The sequence below is a fragment of the Lagopus muta genome, chromosome 21, assembly GCF_023343835.1.
Source record: "Lagopus muta isolate bLagMut1 chromosome 21, bLagMut1 primary, whole genome shotgun sequence".
NCBI classification, from domain to species: domain Eukaryota; kingdom Metazoa; phylum Chordata; class Aves; order Galliformes; family Phasianidae; genus Lagopus; species Lagopus muta.
Genome location: NC_064453.1, coordinates 2,018,093 through 2,043,045, shown reverse-complemented (window position 1 = coordinate 2,043,045; position 24,953 = coordinate 2,018,093). Strand labels below are relative to the sequence as shown.

General features: G+C 44.5%; 1 protein-coding gene across 3 annotated transcripts in view; it reads left to right on the top strand.

The window, feature by feature from the left end:
• The first annotated feature begins 1,916 nt into the window (after nucleotides 1-1,916).
• Nucleotides 1,917-24,953, top strand: part of MIB2 (MIB E3 ubiquitin protein ligase 2) — a 31,657-nt gene continuing 8,620 nt past the window's right edge. The window contains exons 1-11 of one of the 3 annotated variants that reach the window (XM_048967509.1): nucleotides 1,917-2,027; nucleotides 2,376-2,507; nucleotides 11,076-11,426; nucleotides 11,676-11,847; nucleotides 17,248-17,354; nucleotides 19,879-20,073; nucleotides 20,817-20,959; nucleotides 21,362-21,469; nucleotides 22,508-22,612; nucleotides 23,251-23,413; nucleotides 23,529-23,662. In XM_048967509.1, coding sequence (XP_048823466.1) covers nucleotides 11,180-11,426; nucleotides 11,676-11,847; nucleotides 17,248-17,354; nucleotides 19,879-20,073; nucleotides 20,817-20,959; nucleotides 21,362-21,469; nucleotides 22,508-22,612; nucleotides 23,251-23,413; nucleotides 23,529-23,662 — 1,374 coding nt within the window. In that variant the 5' untranslated portion in view covers nucleotides 1,917-2,027; nucleotides 2,376-2,507; nucleotides 11,076-11,179. Of the gene's footprint in view, nucleotides 2,116-2,375; nucleotides 2,508-11,075; nucleotides 11,427-11,675; nucleotides 11,848-16,599; nucleotides 16,709-17,247; nucleotides 17,355-19,878; nucleotides 20,074-20,816; nucleotides 20,960-21,361; nucleotides 21,470-22,507; nucleotides 22,613-23,250; nucleotides 23,414-23,528; nucleotides 23,663-24,953 lie in introns of those variants that run through there. The other 2 variants (XM_048967510.1, XM_048967511.1) reach the window with 2 other exon arrangements.

Sequence of the window (24,953 nt, the reverse complement as noted above, 5' to 3'; positions counted from 1 at the left end):
GCCTTGGTCTTCCTTGCCTGAATAATTTATTTAATGGTCACAGGCCAATTATACTACATTACTGTTAATTACACTATTTTAAAGCTGGAAAATCTCCACCAAATTCAAGAGTTATCAGATTTACACCCCTGCATGTCACACAGAGCTGGACTCGTGCTTTGCCTGTTCTTTATCAGTTGCCTTATTTGCCTTTAGGTTTATTGGATACAGATGGCATCCCAGGATAGACACAGGCCTTTTAACATATACACCTATTAGCTTTGAAAAGACTCTTAGTTTATTTTAAATCTCCTGTTGTTTAGACTAGTTCCCAAAAGGCCAAGGCTCAGGATTAAAGGAAATCATTCAGTTCTTAGAAACTCAAAGATTCAAACCCTGAAATCTGTATTGACCTGAAGTCATACTTTCTCCAGTAAGAAATGTGGTTTAAAGAAATCAGGATTGCTGTTTTTTAGTGCTAAAAGTTGCTGGCAAGGAACAAAGAGGGATTCCCCTTGGGTGTGGATTCTATTAGGCTGTGCTTCCATTTGCTTCAGAGGAGAGACCTAGATGTGGAATTGGACTTCCTCAGAGTTAATTCCCAAAGCTGAGTGTTGGATGTAGGTCAGTTTATGGCTTGTTCTGAGACTCAGCTGAGTTTGAAATACTGCAGTTCTCACTAAAGAGTGGAAGCCTCACATATCTTTTTTGTTCTATCCAGGTCATTGCCTCTGAAGGCATAACCACAAGGCGTAATCATAACCTCAGCACAGATTTGTAATACATGAATCAGGGAAAGGTGCCATTTCCAGGCTTTGCTTTTAAGGAGATAATTCCGAGCCAGTCTTTCTGCATGCAAATTCAGATATTAAGCATGCAAAATAGTCAGAACATGGCTGCTGAGGAAAGCGTCCTATATATGACCTGAAGACACATCTTGCACAGCCTGTTTTCCCCCCAACAGCGTATATTTTGTTCCAAAATCCTGTTCAATCATCTTCAGAAAACATCTCTAGATTTCTGCTGCTGGAATTGCCATCGTGTGGGCAAGGCATGGCCCAAGACTCACATCACAGGCTCACATGCATGTCAGCGAGCTGCAAAACGTGGAGTTATATCCTAATAAAGGCTCGTTAACAGGGCTGAATCCATGCAGCTTGGCTGGCCCTGCATGCCTGTTAGGTGAGGTGCCTGGGGCAGAAGCCTGCAGCCTGCGACTCTTTCTGTGTAACAGCGGCATCCAGTGGGCAAAAAGAGATTCCCTGCAACACGATTGGAAAATCGTTCATGAGAAGTTTGGCTTTGGACAGGTCTTTATAATGGCAGCAGCTGGGATGCTGTGGATTTTCCCTCAGATTTTTCGTCTTTTTGGTCTTTATAAGTTGTAAGCAGTGCCTGTTGTGCAGAGCCCTTTGGAGCTGCAGGGCTCTGGGTAGCATTCACGGGTGAGCAGGAAAAGGAATGGTGCTTTATGGTCATGCTGCCCTATTCCTGAGTGCACGCCGTTATCAACAAACTGACGAGTGTCAGTGTGAGAGAGCGTTTCTGCTCCAGGATCAGGAGATCCACGAGAACACCTGCAGTGATCTTGCAGGAAAAGCCGTTCTGAGCACCTGCAGAGCCAATAGCACGCCAATGGTGGCGCCGAGTCCCCACATCACCCTTAAAGCGAGCTAACTCGCCCTAAAATCTAACGCTCAATCGTTTAAATAAACGCAGCTTGGAGCAAACGCTGACACTCACCACAGAGCAAAGCGCGTTCCCGCCCCGCGCAGTTCACCTCAGGCGAGGCGCTGGCGCGCACCCCGAGGCTTGGCGGGCCCGGCCCATGCCGCGGGGCTCCGCGCGCGCTGCCTGACGGGATTTGTAGTCAGCGGCGCCTCCCTGTCGCGGAGCAGCGCTCTCGGAGAACTACATATCCCAGCGTGCCCCGCGGCTGTCAGCGCGGCGGGAGAGGCCTGGGCGGGGCGCGCTAGGGGCCCCGGGGAGCGGGGTAGAAGAGAGCCACCGCTGCAGCACCCGCGGGGCCGGCCTGGCTCTTCGGCCCGGTAAGAGGGGCGCCGCGAGGGAGCTGCCAGACTTGCGTGGGAGTTCCCTCGGCCGCTCCGCCTCCGGGTTTCGGGTTACCTCAGCGAGGTGTGCGGCTACCTCGCGGCCTGGGCGGCGCCGCGGCCCTGAGGAGCGACGGAGGGGCTGTGCGGGGCCCGGGGCTGCGGGCGCCTGGCTCGGGGAGCGGGCACGGAGCGCCGCAGGGCTGCCAGGCTGCCGGGGAGGCTTGCGGCCCTACGGGAACCGGCAGCGGGTGCCGCGGATGTGGGGCCGGGGTCGGTGCCCGTCCCGGGCTGCCCTCAGGCTGCGCTACTGCCGCCTGAGCTCCCGTTTTCTTCTCTCCCCAGGCCGGCGGAGCGGGTCGGTGTCTAGCTCCTGCGCCGAGAATGAATGCGGGAAGGGCACGAACGCGGCCGTTGATTAAGGACAGAGGCTGTCTGAAGGGCTCTCTGGATTTTGCTGTCTCTCCTATCTGCCAGGTTTGTGCCCGTTAATTTTTTTCCTTTTTCTTGCACTGGGTTGGGGGTAGGTCAGCTCTCAGTGGCTGCTTTTCTTTCTGCTGCGTTCACCTACGGCTGAGCCTGTCGTGGGATGGCTCTGCTTGCTCCTGCTGATTTTCTGCTGCTTTTCCTCTGGGTGACCAGTGCTAGCTGCCCCACTAATGTCCCAGGCTGTGAACGTGGCTGTTCCCTACTCTAGAGCAGGTACTGCAGCCATGTCCTCACTTGCTACAGGGAAAACTGAGTGAAACGTTGCAACTGTTTCCTGCTGGGCATTTTCTATTGCTGGGCCATATGCTGTGTTATGAATATAACTCAGAACTGAAGCACATGTGGCTTTTTTTTTTTTTTTTTTTTTTTTTAACCCCCTGCATGTTTCTATGATATTTGTCATCTTTTCTGAACTGACGAAGATCAGTGACAGCAGAGGACAAACTTAAAGAGATGCTTCAGCTGTATTGTAAGCAGTGTGTGCATTTGGTCTGATTTTCTTGCTGACATTCAACTCTAGAATTTGCTTTCTTGAGTAAGAATTAAATGAGGGCCTCGTTTACTGTAAATAATGCACATCTGTGTCATATTGATTGCAGAAATCTAAAAAAAAAGGCTTCTCTAGCCTTGGCAGAGCTAGTGAGCTGCATGCCTTTATGGGATTTGCTTTGTGCTCTGAGTTACAGTTGTCTGCTTTTGTGTCTAGTGCAGCTAACTCCTGCTGGGCCAATGACATTTCCCTTCATGAAGTTCTTCCTGAAGGTGGCCAATTAATATGGCAGTAGATGGCGTATCAGGTGACTCGCGTTGTAGTCCCATAGCTCCTGTTGTTGTGTATTTGGAGTGTAAAGGAACTGCTCTGCCTATTTTATTGTTTTGATTCTTATCAAAATCACTGCTCCATTAGCACTGGAGAGCTCTTCTGTTGCAGAAGGGGCTGGGTGTGTGTTTGTACTTCAGACAGGTAAATAACCAAGGCTGGAATGGGGAGAGGCAAAATCTGCTCAAAAGTGGGCAGATTCTGTTCCTTGGGAAACTTACGGAATTTAAATGTTTTTGTTCCCTCCGTAATGAGAGCTGTAGTTTTGTTTGAAATTTCCCAGAATAGAGAGTGCTTCTCCTAGCCTTTAGACCAGCTGTACGTGGGAAGAAGCAGCAGTGGAGTTGTATCTGTGCTATCAGGACAGTAAATAGCTTGATCTTGGACCTTGATCCACATTCTTCCTTATTTTTTTCTTTATTTGTTTTAATTTTTTTTTTGCTTGTGTGACTAATATGGGCCAGATTCTGGAGAACAGAATGAGGATATATGTTCTGTTGGCTCTGTCACCAAATCCATCCATAACCATGGCTCCAGTTTCCATCTGTAAAGCTATCCAGAGCTGAAAGATAACATCTGTGCTCTTAAAATGTGCAGAATTGTAAGGGAATTGGTGTATGTACTGACCTGCAAACCTTTATTGAGTACCAGGAAGGAAAGTAACAGCTTACTAGTCAATTCGTTCTGCTCCTACGCAGCTGATGTCTCTCTAGCCAAAGGCATGTCAGGATAGATTAGACTTAAACCTTTTGATCTGCTTCCAGTGCACAGAAAGGGCGAGTTGTAGGCTGGAAAATGGCAGGAGTGCAATGTTGACTGTTCTAAAAGCCTGAAGGGGAATCTGGAGGTTGGTAGGATGAGATATGAAGGCTCAGCAGAGGTTCAGATGGCTTTATGCTGCAGCTTGCTCTATGCAGGAAGGTTCTTTTCATTTTAAAATGTTGGAGGAAGTTTTGTTCTTAAGTGGTTTGTGATCCTGTTGAATCACCACTGAGGGCTCCTGAATCTACAAAACGTACAAATAATTATATCACAGAATCATAACAATGTGTTTTCTCCAAGTCACTGCTCAGCCCACTGTTCAGCTCCATCAACTTGAGCTCAGTGCTTCCTCCTCCTCTTGATTCTTACTCATTCAGTAATGGCAGTGTTCTGGTTGTTAATGACTTTTTAGGGAGAATAACTGCCGTTCTGGACGGATGAGGCAGTTGTGTAAGAAGATGAGAGGACTCTGAATTTTTAAGTTATTGAATCCTTGCTTTCATGGTAAAATAGGATTTGACAGCTGGTGTGAAGGACATACAAACCTAACTGCTCAGCACCACCAGCTCTGGGCCAGATACTCTTGCCTCTGAGAAATATATCAGACCAATGACTGAGTGAGAGCACAAACAAGATGGGAAGAAACATTTCTGGACTTTGGGATATGTTTTCGTGTGGTTCTGCATTTTGAGGTGGTTGAAAATAGGGCTGGGAAGGAGTTTCATGAGGTGACTGAGCCCATGCTTTGCTACAAGGCACGGTTACATCTGAGCCATTCCTAATAGGCGAGTTGAGCTTGTTCTGTAAGTAGCGGAGATTTTTCAGTTTCCCTGGATGAGTTGTATTTGGTTTTATGAAATATGCTATTGAGGAAAAAGCGGATTTTGCTCAGCTACTGAGCTTTTCAAGGCTTTAGGCAGCAATCTGCAAGCTGTCAGGTCCAATTAAAGCAAGTGGCTGGAGCTGATATGTTTTTCTCCCTCCTGGAGAGAGCACAGTTCATCAAAAGCCAGAAGGAAATTTCATCAGGCTCATGAGCAATTATCTTATGGGATGTAATAAGAGATGCACTAGATGCCCAGTGTGAACTTTCACTTATAATCACTCCTAATTCTCCAATGAGCAGATGAGCACTGATCCTACCAATTTGAAGCCTGAAGTTTTTGTGCTCAGTGGAGAGAAATTGTTTTGTAGAATTTAGCTGATGGTGACACACAGCTCTGAATGTCAGGCACGCCTGACTTGACAGAAGGTCTTCCACCTCTCTGTGGTACACTGCAGCACCTATTGTGGGAAGCTAGTGACAGCTGTTGATTTTTTGGTTGACCTGTGGTGTCTCCTGGAGATTCTTTTCTCATTTGTAGGGGCTAACGTAAATATTGACCTACTTGCAACTCTTGTTTCCATCAGTGTAGTATGTTAGTCAACATTGAGCTGATTCATTAAAAATACTGCTGTATTTCTGCTGCTAGTGATAGGTGGTGTGGCTCACACTGTCACTTTCTTTTTCACTCATTATTTCGCACTAAGGAAATTGGGTCCTTTTGGATTGAGGTGATGCAGATGAGTGCTTGGTTTTCAAGGCAAGGAGTCAAGCTTCTTAGAAGGATTTGCACAAAATTACTGTTATTGAGCAAAACATTAACAAAGCTGCTGCTGCTTTTAAGCCAGTATCCTTTATCAGGCTGGAAGAATAAATAATAAATTGGCATGATGACCACAGAGAGCATTGCTCTTACAGAAGTGAAAGGAAAGGCAACGTTCTCATCTCACCATAACAGCTAGAATACAATCAGTATGAACTGAATGCAGAGTTCAGCTTAGACAGAAGGATCACCAGGCTGGTGTCTGTTAAAGGACAAGTGTGGATTGCAGAGGTGAAATGCAGTCAGTGGGACTGTCCTTAAGCACAGTGCCTAGCAAGTTATTTTTAGTGTTTCCTCGCCCTGTGTCCCAGTATTTCAGGATGCACGCTTGCTCTTCCACAAAACAATTGCAGTGAAGTTGAAATGACAAGATGTTAATCCTTGAGCAAAGGCATATTAATGACCTGCTTTGTTCTGTTTATGTAATACAGTTAAATATACTTTGAGAGCAGGTGAGGCATGAGGTATGGAAATGGTTTGACCTCACTCAGGCTTTTTCATGGTTGATAGGTTTTAAAAAGCAGCTACCCTATTTTTAATTTTTCTTTCTGCTGAGAATAGCCTTTCAGTAAGGATGGCTTCATTTAGCTGATAGTGATACTTTACCCACGGAAGCATCATCTGCTCTTCTCTTCTGCTCTGTGCCAGTGATGCCATTTTGCAAAACTTGGATTAAACAGCAATGCTGTCAGCGCAAGGAAGAATATCCTGAGCTGTGGTGAGCTGTGAAATGAGGTGTTGTCGAGGCCTTGTGGCTTAGCAGTGCGGTATTAAACTGTGCTTCTGCCAGTTCTGCAAACCCTTTTGGTGGGCTAAGGAGGAATTTGATGAATTTAGTCTAGTTCCTGCTGGTTAAATTTGCTATGTAGCAGCTGAGATGGTGCCACGGTTCTAATCCAGAAGATCTGGTGGTGCTGGGGCAGCTCGCAGCTTGTGTCTCCTGAGCTGTGGTCAGGCACTGTGATATTTCTTGGCTCTCTCTGCCCTCTTTGTCTGAGCCACTGAAGATCAGGACTTGGAAACTGCCTTCTCAAAGTGGGGCTGCATTACACTTCAGTAACATACAGAGCAGTGTTGGGTGAGAGAGATGCAGCGTTCACTGCCTTCACCTCCAGCGTTGCCTCTGTTGCCTTAAGCTTTCTTTCATCTCCCAGGATATAAACAAAGCCAAATCCTTTGCAAACTGTATTTCAATTGGAGTGTGCTCACTGTCTTGGCCATCTGTTCACTGCCCTTACCAGTAGGGCTTGAAAAGTAGAAGAACCACTCTGTTACAGTGCAGGAATAATATGCCTGGTGCTTTCTGTTGGTTCCTGGTAAGATGAGTGTTGTTTCAGCCTATTCCATTGAAATTCTACTTAGGTACCAATTTATGCTAGAGCATGGTTGTTCCAAGATCAGCCTATAGCAAAATTAAGCTGAATCAGATGGCTGACTTAAAGAGAAGCGTTGCTATCAGGATTGAACCCATCCCTGTTTTTCTTTAGTCTGGTATCACTGATGTTTTTTTCATGACTTGGAAGTGGTTGGCTTTGATCTACTGAACTTTTTCTGTGATCTGCAAAATGTGCTTCCTGCAAACAGGGCAGTTCAACTCCTGCTTGCCTAACTTTGCAGCTCCGCCCCATCCTTCAGTCTCAGTGGATAAACAAGACCTGATCTGACAGTGCTGCTCTTTGTGTGAGTGTGAGCTGTGGAATGAGATCTGGAAAACAATAAACAATGAAATGAGGCTGGCTGAGTGCTTTTCCACATCAAGAAGCGGGCCTGGTGCTGTGTTATAAGGCAGTGTTACAGCCCAGTGTTTGTAAATTAATAAGGCATTGTAACAGCTATTCTGAAAGCAAAACATCTTTCTAATGTATTGCAATTTAGTATTAGCCATTATACCAGAGATACACTTGTGGGTTATTAGGGTTTTGTGTGACCCTGTCAGTAGTAGTATGGAAGCTGGTTGGAAACAAGAGACTGAACTGAGATAGTAAATGTGGCTCTGAAGAAATGGGAGAGAATTAGAACATATATTTCCATATGGGGCTCAGTATGAACAGACTGTGTAAGAGCAGAACTTCACAGAAGGTAAAAAGAGAAGACCCAAAGAGAGTGACTTGCAAGTGGTAGAGCTGGGTATTGAACTGGTGTGAATTGAGGTTGTGTCAAATGAAATACTGTGGAAGAATCCAAAGTCTCTGACCAGAGATGGGAGCTGGAGAGCAGGGAGGTGAGGAGCCGGGGGCCAGGGCAGTCATTGCACAGTGCAGCACACCTGGGGCACTGCCACAGCTGCAGCAATGGGGCTGATGGCTGCTGGGCTCACCTGGGAGCTGGGAGGGGATGAAAGCTGTGAGGTGCTCTGTGTGCCCTGCTAAGCCATAAAGGGTCATTCCCACTGTGTTGGGAATAGATCCTTCTGGGCCTGGCCTGCATGCTGCTGTTCTTGCATAGAATCCCACTGAAACGACTGAAGTTACAGTGTGCATCTCCTGGAGCCCTGTTGTTGAGTTGTCTCCTGAAGAATGGTCAGCACCATTTGGGTTACTTGCTTGTGCTGCAGTACAGTTACCTGGGATTGCTGCTGATGCAGGCAGTGTTGATGTGCTCTGTTCCAGGCTGTCTGTATTACATGTCTGTAAGCATTTGATGAGGTTTGCCCAGTCTGCGCTGAGATGACAAAGGATAAAGCAAGTGACTTTTGTCTTGTCATCACAAAAATAACTGCAAGCCACTGAGGCCTGTCATGTGAACAGCATCTTTTCTTCCTGAGAGAGATGAGTTGAGGACCAAAAAGCAAAACACAAACCAAGCATTTGCTAATAAAACTCCCAGCTGGAATCTTGCTGGGACACTTTTGTTCCGCTGGTTAAGGCCTTATCAGCACCGACCCAAAAGGGTCATTGTCCTGTCAGTGCTCTGTAAATGTTTGCATATCTTTTCTCTGATTGCTGCCACTTGCAGCTATTGATTGTTATGGCTCTGTTACACCTGTCATCATTTCAACTCTTTCTGATGCTTTTCAGTGGAGCAGCCTCATCAGCATGAACTCACTGTGCTGCTGAGGCTCCTTCTGCCTGCTCTGTTTCACAGAGGGTGAAAGGCCATGGAGACAGCTGAGACACAAGTTCACTTCCAATTGCTGCAAGCCGATTTGATAAACTCAAGCCCATGGTTAGTGGTTTTTGTTGCTGCTGTTTCACTCTTCTATGAGAACAGAACTCAGGGCACTGTTATGGGCTTCAAAGCAGGATGTAAAACTCCTTGGATCCGCTTCTAATTAAAATAAGCTTCTTTACCCACCTCTTAGTTGTGCTGAGGATGCAAAAGCTTAAGTTTTGTTACACATTGCATGGTAAAAGGTTATGGGGAAGAGTGGGTCTGTGGCTGTGTGGCACAGTGGCTCTGTGAGCACAGTGCAAACACAAGGTACTGAGCAAACAGTGAGCTTTGGGCGGTGCTGATGTGCCTGGTTTTGTCAGGAAAGGACAGAGTGTTTTCTCCTGGTTATGTTATTTTATGGCCCTGACTGGATGAAATTTATGGATGAAACCTTGGCTCCTGCAGGAGCTGCCCAGGCCCCTGAGGTTCACCAAGGGGAGGATTTCACCCTCAACTGCTGAGCTCTGTGCCTGCTGTTCCCACATACCGTTGGAGCCCTCGTTTGGATGAAATAGGAAATGTTTGGCTTTTTTACCTTTTTTGTTTATCTCAGGTCTGAAGGAAGAAGAGATGGTACAAATCTCATGAGGCTTTAGCTTCATAAAAGCGATGAATACTGGTGCACTTCAAACTCAGCAATATTGCATCCACCTCCACAAAGGGATTGGAGATGAAAGTGCTGCCTGAGGCGTCTGTTTGTAATGATTAGAACTGAAGATGCCACGAAGTTCACAAGGACATCTGCTTTTGGTGCTGCTTGCGTGAGAGGTGTTGGGATGTCACAGCGATGTGCAGCAGAAAAAGCCTGAAGCTAGAGAGATGCTATGGCTGAACAGAAATCAGGCTCTCTGCATGTTAGAAACTCGATTTTTGCATCAAATTACTCCTCCATACATTTAAAAGGGGATGTTTGGCTGGAGGAAGAGTTTATTTTTAGGCCTCAGTGGTTTCGCTTGCTTTATTGGTAGGCGGTAGTGTTAACTGCATGTCACATGGCACAGAGCTGCAGCTGCGTCTGAGTACATGTCCTACCAGCTCATCAGCTGCTTGTCAGCCCGGGCTGAGCTGTCTCTGTGCTGTGGCACTTGCTGAGATTGGCTGCATGTTTGGAAGTGGCAAAGTTTGGCTCTTGGCACTCTGTGCTTCTGTTGTTTTGGTTTTGTCGTTTGCTTTTTTTCATATTTCAGGAAATTGGGGATGTTACACGTGTCTTTGGGTCTCCCTCTCGAGCTAAAAGGTTGCTAGAGCAGATTGTTCCAGAAGTCTGAGCAGCAGCTCTAGCCTTCAATCTTGAAAGCTGTATTCTTCTGTTTTCTTCTAGTAAAGAGATCTGTGAAGCTATAAGCTGGGCTTTGACAATCAATTTGATTGACTTCAAAGTTGTGGATGTTCTGCATCCGATTGCTGTTCACCTCAATTACTGACTGTCATGGCAACAGTAGGGAAGGCTGTCCTGAGCTGCTACTGATCCCTGTCTGCATTGCACATCTGCTGCCTCCCCCTCTTGTTCCTGCTGTAGGTAGTGCTGGTAAATGGCAGCACAGGTGCTCATACCCCTCACACCCAGTGCTCTGCAACGAATCTTCGGGCTTTTTATGCAGATGACTCTGTGCCTGAATGGTCTGGCTAGTTTACACATCCTTCCCATGTGTGTTAAAGCTGCAAGGTGCCTGTTAAAATAAAATGCAGATTTTTCTATTCAGCAGGTCAGGCCTATTCTGGAGCCTGGGTCATTTGTGGGGGGGTGGGGGAGAGAATTTCTTGCATTTATTTATTGAATTACTTTTGCAGGGTTGGTGTTAAGTTTACCTTAATAGTATGAAGAAGCATGACTTCTGATTTGCTCACCAAATGCAGCTGTCATTTTAAAACCACCAGCTGAACTACAGTTAATATAAATGGAAGGTAGTCAGATGTATCTCAGTAATGTCATTTCTTTACTCTGCGTTTCTTTTGATGGTGATTACAGCAGGGTGGGGTGGATACTTCAAGGTGGGATTGGAGTTCTTTGCATTTAGGAAGTGGAATCTAGAAAACCTCCTGGCCTGCTAATTGAACTGCTAATGAGTTTGTGTACCAAGGGTAAGACCTGGAATAGCATCTGCTTGCCTTGGTACAAAAGTTGTTGCTGTGATGCATTGGATGATGTCACTTAATTTTATGTTGTCTTTGTAGGTGTGCTAAAAATGCAGCAGATGATGCTGGGTGCGTTGCTGTTGATGCTGTCCATCTCCAAGGCCCCTTCCATGAAGGAGTTCTGAGGGTTGTTGTGCAGAGCAATGGACTTGGACCCCTATGCCAGCATGCAGGTTGGGATGCGGGTAGTTCGTGGAGTGGACTGGAAGTGGGGCAGCCAGGACAGCGGTGAAGGGAACGTTGGGACTGTGGTTGAGATCGGTCGGACAGGCAGCCCCACCACCCCGGATAAGACTGTGGTCGTGCAGTGGGATCAAGGCAACAGAACCAACTATCGGACTGGGTTTCAAGGAGCTTATGACCTTCTTCTGTATGATAATGCACAAATAGGTAAGTGTGGCACAGAAATGAGCACAAACTCTAGTGCTGTAACACTATCTGTAGCAGGTGTGTCACTTGCCTCATGTGCTAGCTGGCATGTGAGCTTTTTGCCACTGTTTGTGGACTGATGTTGAGCAGCAGTGAGATACAGAGCTTTTTTTCCCCCCTTAAAATATGCTCCTATGGTTCTAACAGCCTTGTCAGCCTGGTTCCTCTGAAGTTCATGGCGAGTTACATTCCTTTATTTTTGTGTGCTAGGCGTTCGCCATCCCAACATCATCTGTGACTGCTGCAAGAAGCATGGCATACGAGGGATGCGCTGGAAGTGCAAGATGTGCTTCGACTATGACCTGTGCACACAGTGTTACATGAACAACAAGCACGATCTGTCGCATGCCTTTGAGCGCTATGAGACGGCGCACTCGCAGCCGTAAGTGATGCCTTAGGGGGAGGCCCACTGGCTGGGTGCTGTGCTGTCTCAGGATATAGTCTCTGAGCTTTAAGGCTTCTGTTTATCCACCAGATTAGGCCGTTTCCTGAGCTTGTGTTAATATCACAATCCAGGCAGATCCTATTGTGAAATGAGCGTCATGATTTCCACTGTGTGTTTAGTGGAAATATGGATACATTTTTGACTCAGTATTATAGCTAACTCTAGGTGGTTGCACAGGGGTGTCTGTTTGCTTCTGCAGTTTGAGTTCTAGGCTCAAGAAAATCTGTGAGGTGCTGCAACTTTGGGCTGAACAGTGTTTAGGGATGAGCACCTCAGCATACTATTGCAATTTAAAAAATTTTTTTAGAGAGGGAAATTGCTGGGCAAGTTTGCTAGGTGATTTTTTTTTTTTTTTCTCAGAATTCATCCTTTGCTGAAATTATTTCATTTTCTGAGTAACTTGGATGGCAAAAGATGTAAATAAACCTTGAAAAGAAAATTTGCTTTGTATCTGACCTTATCCAGGATGCTGTTTAAATTAGGTAGTATGCTGCTTGCTGTCAGTGTGAGAAGAGAGTGTGGAAGGCTGCCAGTAAACTTGCCAGACCTAGTATTGTCCTGTGTGACTTGTCTGACTTTGCCAGTACATTGCAGCACCACTCTGGAATATTGGCTGTGAAACATCTAAGCACTGCTGGGCTCTCTGGAGGTAGTTTTTCACTAAAACATTGCTCTATGTTAGCAGGAACTATCAGGCAACTAATAAAAATAATTAAGAAAACAATCTCCTAAGCTACAAAACACATGGGGGACACAGTGTGAGCCTGTCAGATTCCAGAATGGGTTCTGGGAGACTTGGTAAAGGGGAGAGTAAAAAAGCAGAGGTGGGTGTAACTGTGTTAGGTGACATCTTTGCTGACTTTCTAAGTGGCAGGTGTTGAGTGTAGCTGTGCTGGGGGGCAGAAATGAGAAATCCATGATGAGGAAGCTTCTGTTCATGGAAAGCTGCAGTTTCAAAGATGAATGAAAGGTGCAGGTTGTTATTCTTGGCAGTCACTAAGCTTTGGGAGAAGCTGTTTGGGCAGAAGTGCTCTTTGTTACACATATTTGACTGAGCTGGATGGTGGAACGCTGCGCTATAACTGCAGTGTGTGTGGGCTTTGTGCAGGAGCTTTCATACAGGGAGCTCCTCCTAAACCAGTTTTACTCAGAAATTACTCTGTGTGGAAGCAGGAAGGAAGAACACCTTTGTTTTAATGCAAATACAATTCTGTGATTTGTTGGTCAGGTGTTCATAGATTGCATTAGGAATTGAGTGTTCTGGCTTAAAGAAAAATATGTATATACATGAAACGAACAGCAGTGCTGGTAGGGATGATCACACTTGAGCAATGCTGTGAGGTCTGAGCTGCAAAGACACATTGCCCTAGGCAGTGCAGCATCCTTTTCGAAGAACAAAAATTGCTTGCTTATGAATCACTGAGGCCTCAGTGTTGTGAAGAGACTATCGCTTAGATCATTCATCTCTCTTGGTTTTTTTTTGCTCAATGAAGTAGAAGTGAGAACCTTTGGCAGCTCCCCAAGGGCTTAAAAAAAAACAACTGCATATTGAAAAGCAAGGTAACTGCTGTATGGGTTTGGCTTTTCTTGTGGTGTTCTTGTCACCTGCAGTTGATTGAATGACTCTGAAATACAGCACTGAGATCTCTTAGATCTCATGGCCCTCACCTCCTTTTTCCAGCAGAGAATGGCAATCTTATGGTTACTAAAATGAGGACATGAACAACCTCAAGCACAGTGATAGGAAGGCAAGAACTTTGGCAGAACAGCTGCAGGGATGACAGTGTGATGGCCTTGTGCACTGAGCTGCTGCCACCTGCACTGTCACTGCCATCCCTTCCACATGTCACCTGTGCAGCTAAACATAGGCATGACCAACAAGTACCTGTTTGTAGCAGCTCACTAATCCTAGGATGTTAAGAGGCCTTAAGTCCAGACAGACACTGCAGAGCATTGCCCAATTAGTTTTCTAAAGAGGTTTTGAAGACACTTTTACCTGAAAGCTGTTTTGGGTCTTAAATGACCTACTTTGAACTGCTGGTGGCAGGAATTGGTTTTGTAGATTTTGCCATTTGAATTTCTTTTCCTGACATCTGCCAATTGCTGGCATTCTTTATTGATCTTATTTGATTTGCAACTTGTGTTAATTCTGAGAGTGGCTCTCTTTCTTAATTTAAATGGCTGGATGACTCAATTTCACTGCTTTTTTTAAAATGATCTTTTATCCACTTGCTGAATTTTATATGCTTAATAATTGGAAGGTAAGTCAGGCTCTGTAAGCAAGATAGCAAAGCAACACTCACCAGGTTTTGTCCTGTCTAGCTCACCACTTGGACTGCTAACTCAGACCCATTAAAAGAGCAAGTGTGTGCACTGAAGGCAGCTTTAGCAGCCCACTCTTCATTCCTTCTATGTTCATTTATAATGAAAGCCTGAGCTAATACTGGAGCTGAGTGACAGCTGTTGGGTATTTCATTACTAGACAGTCAAGGGGATGCATGTTTGTTTACTGTGGCAGCCTCTTAAGGTGTGTTATTTATGCTGTGTCACAGAGGACAAGAAACTTTGGTGCGTAACATTGAGCTGAATCTGACCATTGCTTGATCTGTTTGTTTCCTAATCTGTTTTTTAATGTTTAAGTATGATTTTATTTATATGAATTTACTTATAGTCTTATTAATGAATGAGTAGAATTTTAGCTTTAAAAAGAACAGGATTTAGCAGATAAACAGAGGCCTCAGACTTGCAGCTAGTTTTGTGCAGACTGTGCCTGGAGGTGGCAATAGGATTGGAAATGGAAAATGGAAATTCTTGGTGAAGACAGTTCTTGAAATAGGTTTGTGTGATCCTGATCCCTCAGACAGCATCCTTGTCTTAGCCTGATTCATGCAGGAGCAGTCGGCACCCGTTTGCCATCTGTCAGAGCATCCTTTATCCTTTGCTGGAAGTGCTTCAGGAAAGCTCTGTTAGGGAGGATTAGAGAATCTGCAGTTTCTTATGCTGGTGTCAGTTTTACCTGTTGGTTCTGCAGGATCTTTCTGCTTTTTTTATACAGTCTAGAGGAAGTGTGGGTGTGCACCCTCTCTTTCTCTAAAGATATGGGATGGTCCAGTTAACACAGTACTAATGGCCTGCTACCTCACAAAGTAACCATAAGCTGAGCCTGGTAGGAAGCAGCTACAACTTCTGCAGGGTCTTAAATTGCTACTGCAGATTGAAAGCAGCCTGTTTAAATTTCTGTGAGTGAGTTGTTTAGGTCTTAAACTTCTATCTGTAAAGCCTGGATGATGCCATTTTCCTAGCATAGCTCTCAGTGATGTGGGAGGCTGTGTAAACACCTCAGTGGAAATTGAGCACAGGCAGAGTATCAGCAGGGGGTGGTTCCCAGCGAGCTGAAGAGATGAATAGCTTCATTCTGTACAGAGCACGTTCCCAAGTGTCTTCTGGACTCCACAGTAATTTAATATCATTGGAATTTGTAGGACAGAAATGACTGCAGACTTTGAATGGCTGTAATAATTAAAATTGTTATTAAAGGCAATATTGCAGTCATTAAATTTTGTCCCTTGGGTATTTCTGCAACACGCTAATAACTTTGGCTCTTGTCCAGCATTTGGAGGAAAACATGCTGAATTTAATTAAAACTTAAGATGTGTTGGCTCAGGGCATCTGGACCTTGTATCATTCTTCTGAGCTGCTGGTCAGCAGCGTGGTTCAAGACACGGTCAGCATTGTAGAGGGACCAGGGGAGGCAGCAGTTATGGTGAGTTGCCTCTAACATTTAGGTGGAATTGGGAATGGAGCTTCTTGCATGGTGTTGCCCTGCTGTCATTTGTTTTAGAGAGCTTCAGGGTAGCTGGGTTAAAGCTGGGGATCTCTTAGCACAAAAGATAGGCCCTGCTCAGGCAAGCTGAGTAGAAGCAGAGAAGATGGAAGAGTTCTTGTCCCTGTTTCAGGACAGGGATGTAGAGGTATGGCATGATGTGGTCAAAGCTGGTGGCAGAACAGGAACTGCATTGAGCCCTTGTGCAGTGGTATTTTCTCTCTTGCTTCCTACTGTCATTTCAAGGCAGTGAAAACAGCATGTTGTACCTCAGCTGTTTCAGTGGTAATACACAAATCCACGCTGGTTTTGAAACCAGTCTGTAGCAATTTATCCCTTTTTAGGGCGCAGACCTGACACAACCATTCAAAAAAATGGTCTTTATCTTCCCCATGTAGAGCTACAGTTTGGACAATGTAAAATAAATTACTGGAACAACATGTGGATATAATCTCCCTCTTTTTAATTACACTAGGATGCAAAAGGTTGTAAAGCACAGGTAGGAGATATGTTAGCAAGTTAAGAAAGGTAAAAGAGGCTTTTGATGGATAAGTAAACAACGAGTTCAAGCATAAGCTTTTTATCCTTCTGAGTCTCCACCTTCTCTCTGGAGGCATTAGATGGGAAATGAACACAGTATTCTGAGGCCAGCCCTATTCCTGCTAGGCTCCCCCCCTTGCCCTGCAGAGCAGCTGCTGTGGCTGGGAGTTGCTGGGAGCCTGTCAGGACGAGATGGAGAGTGAAGGGTATGGATTGCAGTACCTCTGCAGTCACCTAGAAAAGCAGATTGTATCCTAGGAGACCGAACCAAGCAGGTCTGTGAGAGCTTTAGTGACTTGGTATCTTACAAAAAGCTTTCTGCTAAGGAACAGAAACTAGGAACAGCACACAGAAAGACCAGCAGAGGAGTTGCTGTAACACTATGGGAATTGGAAGCTGCTTTAACAGGACGTCAGACCCCCTGTTTACTATCACGTAGGTAGTTCTGTTTTTTTTCCTTAAGATCAGTGTGTATGCTTGAAATGCAGACTGCTGGGTAGATAAAGGTCTTTGTTATCCTGGAAACAAAACAGTCTAGCCATAACACTACTCTAATCTGCTCTGCTTTTCAGAAAGTGAATTAGGCTGTGCAGTCTGCAGCTTAAGTTATGAAATGTGCTGAACTCCTCGCGACTGAGCTAAGAGACTGCTTGAGCCATTAAAGCTTTCATGCAGTGTACACTCTAGTAACACCCATAGACATTGCCCTAAAGTCACAGTGGGGTTTTGGGCTGCTGAACTCAGTTTATTACTCACTGGTTGTCTTTCTGCTATCGATGCAACAGTACCTAAGAGTTCTGACCTTCCTGGTGAGACCAGCTTGTAGCATCAAAGTCTCCATTATTTTTTTTTAATTGCTTTCTTTCATGCTTTACGTGTTTTTCAGAACTCAAGCTTTGTTGAAAGCATGGAACAGATCTTGATGAAGTCTAAGTAGTGATAATAAACTTGTTTTGTCTTATTTTGTTTTTCAGAGTCCTAGTGAGTCCTCGACAGAATCTGACTCGCATCACGTTAAAAGGGACTTTCCAGGGGGCTAAAGTAGTCCGTGGCCCAGACTGGGAATGGGGTAACCAGGATGGTAAGCTGCTTTTGAGATGTCCTATAAAAAGACTGTTAGACTTTTTTCCCCTTCTCTTTGTTTGTGCCATATTGCTAATTGAAAATGCGTGTGCTGAGCAGTAGCTCTTAGGGGAACTGTTCAGATGATGCAGGCCTCTGTTCTTTAGGAAATTAAATATTATTTATTGTATTTGTTTAGAAGTGCATCTGTGACATAGACTCTATGCATTCACTCAGGGTGTGGGAGGGAAGTTTTGCTGTTCCCATTTTATAGATGTGAATACTCATGGGAGCCATTCTGGAAGATCTTATATAGAACTGTAAATGTACACCATGTTGCAAAGAAATGAAGACCTATCCTCTCCTGAAAAAGCTTCCACTCAGTGGAAATTAGGGTTTGTCTGACTTTGTGTATGGTGTTCCCTTTTCCCTTGGAAGGCTCTGGAATGTTCTTATTTGGACACTACAGACTGTTTGTCGTCACTGTTCTTAAGTGTGATGTGGAGCACTAATGAAGAATTTCTGCTGTTGTTGCTGGAGAATGGTTTATTTTTGTGTGTGTGAACTGTAACTTTGGGCAGAAAATGCTTGGTATAATGACTGTAACTCACTGATAGCGATTTCTGTGTAGTGCTTTAAGATTATGACAGTTGTACTGTGTGTTTCTGCTCTGAGTTTTGTACATACTGTCCTGTTGACAGCTTCTTTTTTCTCTTGATAATGAAGTTGTAAGTCCAAAGGTTCCGCTATTTATTGCAGCTCTGTGGTTCAGTGGAGGATGTGATTACTTGTGGAGTCTGAGAGCAAAAGAGGCTTATGCTCAGTCCAGCTTATCCATCATTTTGAGATCAGATCAACATTTACATGTCTGAGACTTGTGTTGGTTGCGATGGTCATGACCTGAAAGCAGTGCTGCGTGCAAAACAAGTGAGAGGAAATAGAAGGCCAGGTGCTCAGCTGTTCTCCACTGGTGCTGCCTCCTCTTTGACCTGTCCCCATCCACATGCTGTTTGCTGTTCAGAACTTAGCTTCCTGATAGCAGAGCAGCTCTGTTTCTATTTAAGGAAACATATAAGCAGTGATAATACGTGGCCTTGTAAACTCTAACACAGGGTCCTGGTAAGCATTTGTATTAATTGCCATGGCCTTGTGTGTCTGTGCTAAAGACAGTAGCATCTCGTTGAGGACTCTGAATGAATGATCTTTTAGTTGCATGTGGCTTTTAAATAATTCTGTTGCCTGAAGCTGATTGCAGAAATTAGTGTTGATTGCAAAACTTGCCAAATGATGAGAATTTTTGCTCAGCTCTTCTCAAAGTGGACATTTGCAACTCTTCAGTTATTTCAACCTTTTCCTCGCTGCCGTCTCTGAATCCTAGCATCATGGAAATGGACACTAGTGCTCTTAAGAAACAGCTGTACAGGGAAGGGGAGATCACAGTAAAGCCCACGAGTTTGTATTACCCTCTTTAGATCAGTGTGCAGTTAGATGGGGAAGGCAGCTCCTTTGAGTTGAATTTGCAGACAATTAGAGGCAATTAGAACCTCACTGTCAACCCAGTGAGACATACAGATGTTGCTGACCCCATTTGGGGGGACAGCACTGGACAAGTGCTGGGACTTGCCCAAGTTCATGCAGTGCCTTGGCAGCAGAATGAGGATGTGAATCTGCAAGTTTTGATTGCCTGTCACTAGGTTTGGTGTTGCTAACAAGTTGTCTCTCCTAGTTGAGGGAATGGCCACATGCCTGGACAGATTTATTCTCTCACTTACATATCTTCATGCTCTGAACTATTTCAGTGGTATTATTCTCTGCTGTGCAGGTGAAGAGAAGCACCAGAACAAACTTCTTCCACCTCACAAGTGCTTCGGAAGGATTAAAGTTTTTGGGCAGGTTTTACAGCATTGTGTTGTTGTTCTGCCACAGTGTGGTGCCATGATTCTGTGCTCCCTAGCTAGGCAGTATTTCTGTAGGCCAAGAGAACGATGTACACTTCTACAGGATTCAGCTTTTCTGTGTTTGTATTCAAGAGCAAATGGCTGGCTGGCTTTCAGTGAGCTTCACGTGGAGATTCTCTCAGTTGGTCAAATTGAGTAGGTCGAGTTCCTTAATTAAGAAGGTGTGCCTTCTGCAGATCAAGGTGGGACACACCAGGTATGAGGAAGGTTTGTGAGCTGCTGAACGAGTTCTTGTTGGTTGGTTGTCTTGTGAAGAACACTTGGTTGGAGGGCGCTGCTGCAGGATGCTGCTGATGATGCAGATCTGTGTGCTTCAGTTCATCATGCAGAACAGGTCAGTGGCAGTGCCTTACAGAAATCCTTCCTGGCAGCAACATGTGTCAGAATTTCATCCTTGCAGCTACTGACTTTAGGCTTTGGGCTACTGCTCCATGGTGAGAAGTTAGAGAATGGACAGGTTTTCACCTTGCTGTTTTCTAAGGAAAAATGTAATTAAATTTTATCTCAGGAAGCATCTCAGAGTCAGCTGTCTTTTGGTCTCTGGGAAAATTCAAGCTGGACACTTTTTTCTCTTCTTCCCACCAGGTGGTGAAGGTAAAACTGGACGTGTGGTTGATATTCGTGGCTGGGATGTGGAGACTGGACGTAGTGTGGCCAGTGTCACATGGTCTGATGGTACCACAAATGTCTACCGAGTTGGACACAAGGGAAAAGTGGACCTGAAATGTACTGTGGAGGCATCCGGTGGCTTCTACTACAAAGAGCATCTCCCAAAACTAGGTGTGTGGATACGGGTCTTCTGTTGAGAAATTGTTACTTGCACTGCCGTTTCCTGACAGTAAAGCCCTTTTTGCTTGGAAAACAGGACGTGAGCATGTGGTTTTAGGAAACTTCTGCATAGTGTGTGCTTTAGAAAATATGTATTTGTTTTACTTCAGGGTGGTTAGCAAAGTTGTTTGTCCTCTCCATGGTAAGGTCACATAAGACCATCAGATGCCCAGAGCTGTATCCCACAGGGGAGCCCCAAGGGTCTTCTGTCAAGGCAGAGTCATGATAGTGAAGATTCATGAAATTCCTATGGGGATGTCAGCATCTGAGAGCAAAGAATTCGATTCAAATGTCAGCTTTTTCAGTTCAAAGAGAAAAGAACTCATTTTGGGCACTGTGTGAGTGCCCACTGAACAACAGTTTGGGTGACTGCGTTGCTGAGGACAGCCACTGATGTTTGACACAACAGGACAGGCATCATTCAAACACATTCTCTTCTGGGAAGGGAATAAATTGTCGTCTTAGAAGTACCTCATGTTTAATCCATACCGTTATCAAGGAAGAACAAAGCCTTTGATCTGTCTACATCATGCTGCCCCACAGAGTGTACATCGTGCTCCACAAGTGGAGAAAGGGTTTTACATTACCTTACACCCATTAGACCTTATGTTAATGTGCAAACCATGTTACAAAGGCAATCAAGACAAAGTTTATGACTGCATCTACACGTATGTGGGTGGTGTCATTCTCTTTAGGAAAACCAGCTGAGCTACAGAGGAAAGAAAGCACAGACAGGCATCCATTCCAGCATGGGGACAAAGTGAAATGCCTGCTGGACATCGACATCTTGCGGGAGATGCAGGAGGGCCATGGGGGCTGGAATCCTAAAATGGCTGAGGTATGCTACAGCTTGCTTTTATTTTCTCAGCACGTTATCAGTCACTGTCTCAGATTGCAGAAGTAACTGCTTGCTAGGAAGCAAGCAGAATATAGAAAGTCCCATGGTTCACAAATAGGAATTCTGTAGTGATAGGACACTGGATGTGAGCTTACAATCAAACAAAATGATAACAGCTTATTGAATAAATTTGCCAGTTACATTAATGGAGTATACCTTGCTGGTGTCATACTGCACCATAGCAATCTTTCCCACTTCTGTCATTTGTGAAGATGAGGGCAGTTTGTGCTGTATTCTGAAGTGTTTTTACCTTTTGCATTCTTACTGTCCTGCCTGCTTTCCTCACTGTTAAGCAGTGCAGTTTATGTAGGGATTTCCCTCTGTTTTTTTTCCCCTCCAAAGTTCATTGGCCAGACAGGGACTGTGCACAGAATCACGGACAGAGGAGATGTGAGGGTCCAGTTCAACAGTGAAACCCGCTGGACTTTCCATCCTGGAGCTCTGACGAAGGTACGTACTGCTAGGTGAGCTTGGCCAGAGTTAAATACTGCAGGGAATAGCTGTCAGCTTGTCCTGCTGTGTTAGGACACAGTGCATCTCAAACAAGTGTCAAAGAAATATTCTGCTGTAATTTCCTTTGGTGAGAGTGGTAACAATTGATCTATGATAGTTCAGCTTTCTGTAGCTACCTTTTTCATCTGAGATGAGCCTTTGTCCACTTCATTTCTATTTGATTTTTTTTTTTTCCCCTTATATCTTCAGGTTCTATTTTTTCCATCTTTTTTCTCTTGCCTCTCTCTAATTGTTCTGGATGACCTGAGTCTTTTAATCTATCTCTTCTAATTTTGTATCTGCATTTCTAAAGCTGATAGGCCTGGCCTTCCCTGAGGGGAATGAGAGTTGCAATGTGGATTGTTAGAAGCAGGGCTAATAAGTATGAAGGGAGCTTCTGGAAGAATACAAAATTGTGAAAGTCCTGAATGAGGTCACAGTACAAAAAAACCAACAAACATTAAGCAAAAAGCTGTGCTGAGAGAACATCCCATGTTGGACAGTTTCTGCAGAATTAGTCTGTGAGTTCTGACAGTGGTCCCTTCTCAGTGAGCAGAGGCAGTGTCTGGGAAAGGATCGCTACAGAAAAGAGAAACCAGAGATTTTCTGTTTTAAACAACAGGTTGAACTTCTGTATTAAAGTCTCCTGTTGTGTCAGGTATGGTGAGGAATGGACCAAGGAAAGTTCCAAGTACTTCATTCTAGTAGTATTTATAAATGCTTTGAAGAAGAGAATTGTTCTGTCCCAAAATATTTCCCTACTTAAATGTGCACTTGGCTTAAAACAGAAATGCTCAAGCCCTTGGACTGTGTTTATTTTGCAGTGATTACAGATTTCTTGGTAGCTGTACTGAGGTTTTGAGATGCCTTATTTTGAAGTGGATGGACTTATTGTTCAGTAGGGATTTCTGGGAGTGGGGGCTGGTATGTATATCATATATATATATATATTTCTTTTTTGTTTAATCTCCCTTAAGTTTGACTTTTTTGTTGCAGCTCAACACCTTTTGGGTTGGTGATGTTGTCCGAGTGATTGATGATATGGAAACAGTGAAGCGATTCCAGCCTGGTCATGGGGAATGGACAGATGAAATGGCACCTGTGAGTACGCAGCACTTCCAGGACAGTCCAGCAACTGCCTCAGTTTTTCTCAGCAGTTAGTAATGGTGACACTGCCCTGCAGTATTCCTGACCTTTCTGGGACAGAAATATTGCTCTTAGCTATTGGCAATATAATCCTATCAAAAAGCCCAAAGCAGAGTGGGTAGATGGGGAATCTGACAAATGGTTTGGCTATCAATAAGTCAAATAAGAAGTTTCTTCAACCAAAATCCTCCTGAGCCCTTCCTGATTTTTGGGAATGAAGCAGTGCTTGAGTGTGGAAAATTGGTCAGAGCTGACCAGTATGGCTAAAGAACATGGATGTCCTCCAGGAGTAGTTAAAGGCACAGAGGAAACCTTTTCCTAATCCCAGTTTTATCAGTTCTTGGTTTGTTGTTTCATCAGCTTTTCCCAAACATTTGTAATGTGTCTGGGAAACCCTGTTCAGTTACAGAGAAACTGCTGAGAACCTTGTGGTATCCTTGAAGTGGGAGCTGTCTGTGAGTGTTTGTTTAGTGTTTGTTTTCACACTGCAGGGGTGCTGCCTGCAAAACCTCTCTTAGAAGCATTGCTTTGGTTCTGAGATAAAAAGCATGCTGCATCTTTCCTTTTAAAAATCATTACTCTTTCAATTGCAGACCCTAGGGCACATTGGCAAAGTGATCAAAGTGTATGGGGATGGAGATCTGCGAGTGTCAGTTGGAGACCAGTCCTGGACGTTTAACCCAGCTTGCCTGACAGCCTATCAGAGAGATGAGGAAGCAAATCTCATGACAACAGAGAATGCAAAGGAATCAAAAAGTGAGACAAAGAGAATGGAGATGTCTGGATTGTCAGGGGTTGAGAAATGCAATATGAATATCCACACATACTCTTTGGTGCTGTTAAGCTGTGGCTGTTTCTTATTCCTACCCAGGCACTTTGATTACTGTGTTGGAGAAACTGTTGTCTCAGAAGACAGAATCAGACCATGCAGGGTGTTTGGTTATTTGGGCAGCACTCAACAATGCAGCCAAAGTTCGGGAGCTCCTTCAGAAGTACCCAGACAAGGCAAGTTTTGAAGGCATCCTGAATGTTTACTTTCTGATGTGCTTTAAAATGAGATCATAAAAATTTTGTATTTGTGTGAGGGGAGGAGCAGGAAAAAAATGATAGATTTCTCAGACCTTGTATTAAATTATTCAATACAGTGCTACAATTTAGGATTAAAAATGTGCATGTTGTATGATGCCAGAGTGTGGCATTAAAGCAGAACTGGAGCTACATCCTTATAACATATTCTCAGGTGTCCTGTATGGATGCTGCAGCTGTAGAATTAGTGCTTCATATATATGTATATGGAGACAATAGCAAGATGCCAAGAATCTGACTCCTGTCTGAGAAGAAAGCAGCAGGTTGTGTGTGACTGAATGCATCTGTCCTTACATGACCTTGCTAAATAGAACTGTTGGAAACAGGAAAGAAAAGCTGCCCAGATTCTGATGCTGTGCATGTCTGTGCAGTGTCCTTATCTGGTGTCTGACTGGAGAAGGGAACTGGACTTGACTTGCTGGAACAATTCATATGCTTGCAGTGTGCCAAACTTTTAGGATCCATCTACTCACACAGCTGCTTTTCCAAGCTGTCTATTGGAAGGTTCCATCTCCATCCTTATTTATGAGGTTAATGGGAGTTCTGGAGATAGGAGTAGCTGAACACCTGTGATTGTTTTCAGATAAGAAAGTGCCAAGAGTCAAGGAATATTTTGTTACTATTAATTTCTGTTAGATTTCTATTTTATGTTCTATTTCTATTCTGATATTAATGCATTGTTATTTGTGTAAGAGACATACACCAAGGAAAGGCTCACTTCATAGTGCAAGTTAGAATTGCTTGCCTAGGGCTTTCCAGTTTCAGCGTTGTCTTTCTTGTGTAAATGTAAGAATAACACAGTGGTCTCTAAAGCCTCCTTGTGGAGCAACTCACCCATAGTCAAGGGGAGCCTAGCCTGTCCTGCTCTCCAGATTGCTGCATAGAACCAGCTGCAAGGAAAAAGAAAGCTGTTCTGCTTGCCAGTCAGCTGAGGTTCTGCCAGCTCCTTCATCTCTTCTCTTTAGCCTCCTGCTGATCTCAGTAGCTCCCTTTCCTTTTTTTGTCTTGCCTTTCATACAGCCTCTTTTTATTCTTCAGTCCCTTTAATTTTTGAGAAATCTCATTGCAGCACCTCAACACTGATTTACCCTCCAGCACAGTGCCCACTAAAGTACCTGGAGTAACATTAAGCAATGGGGACTTGGCATTTTCAAAGCCAATTTGATCTCCTCATGCATTTTCCAATTAGAAAAGGAATAGTTGGCTGCAA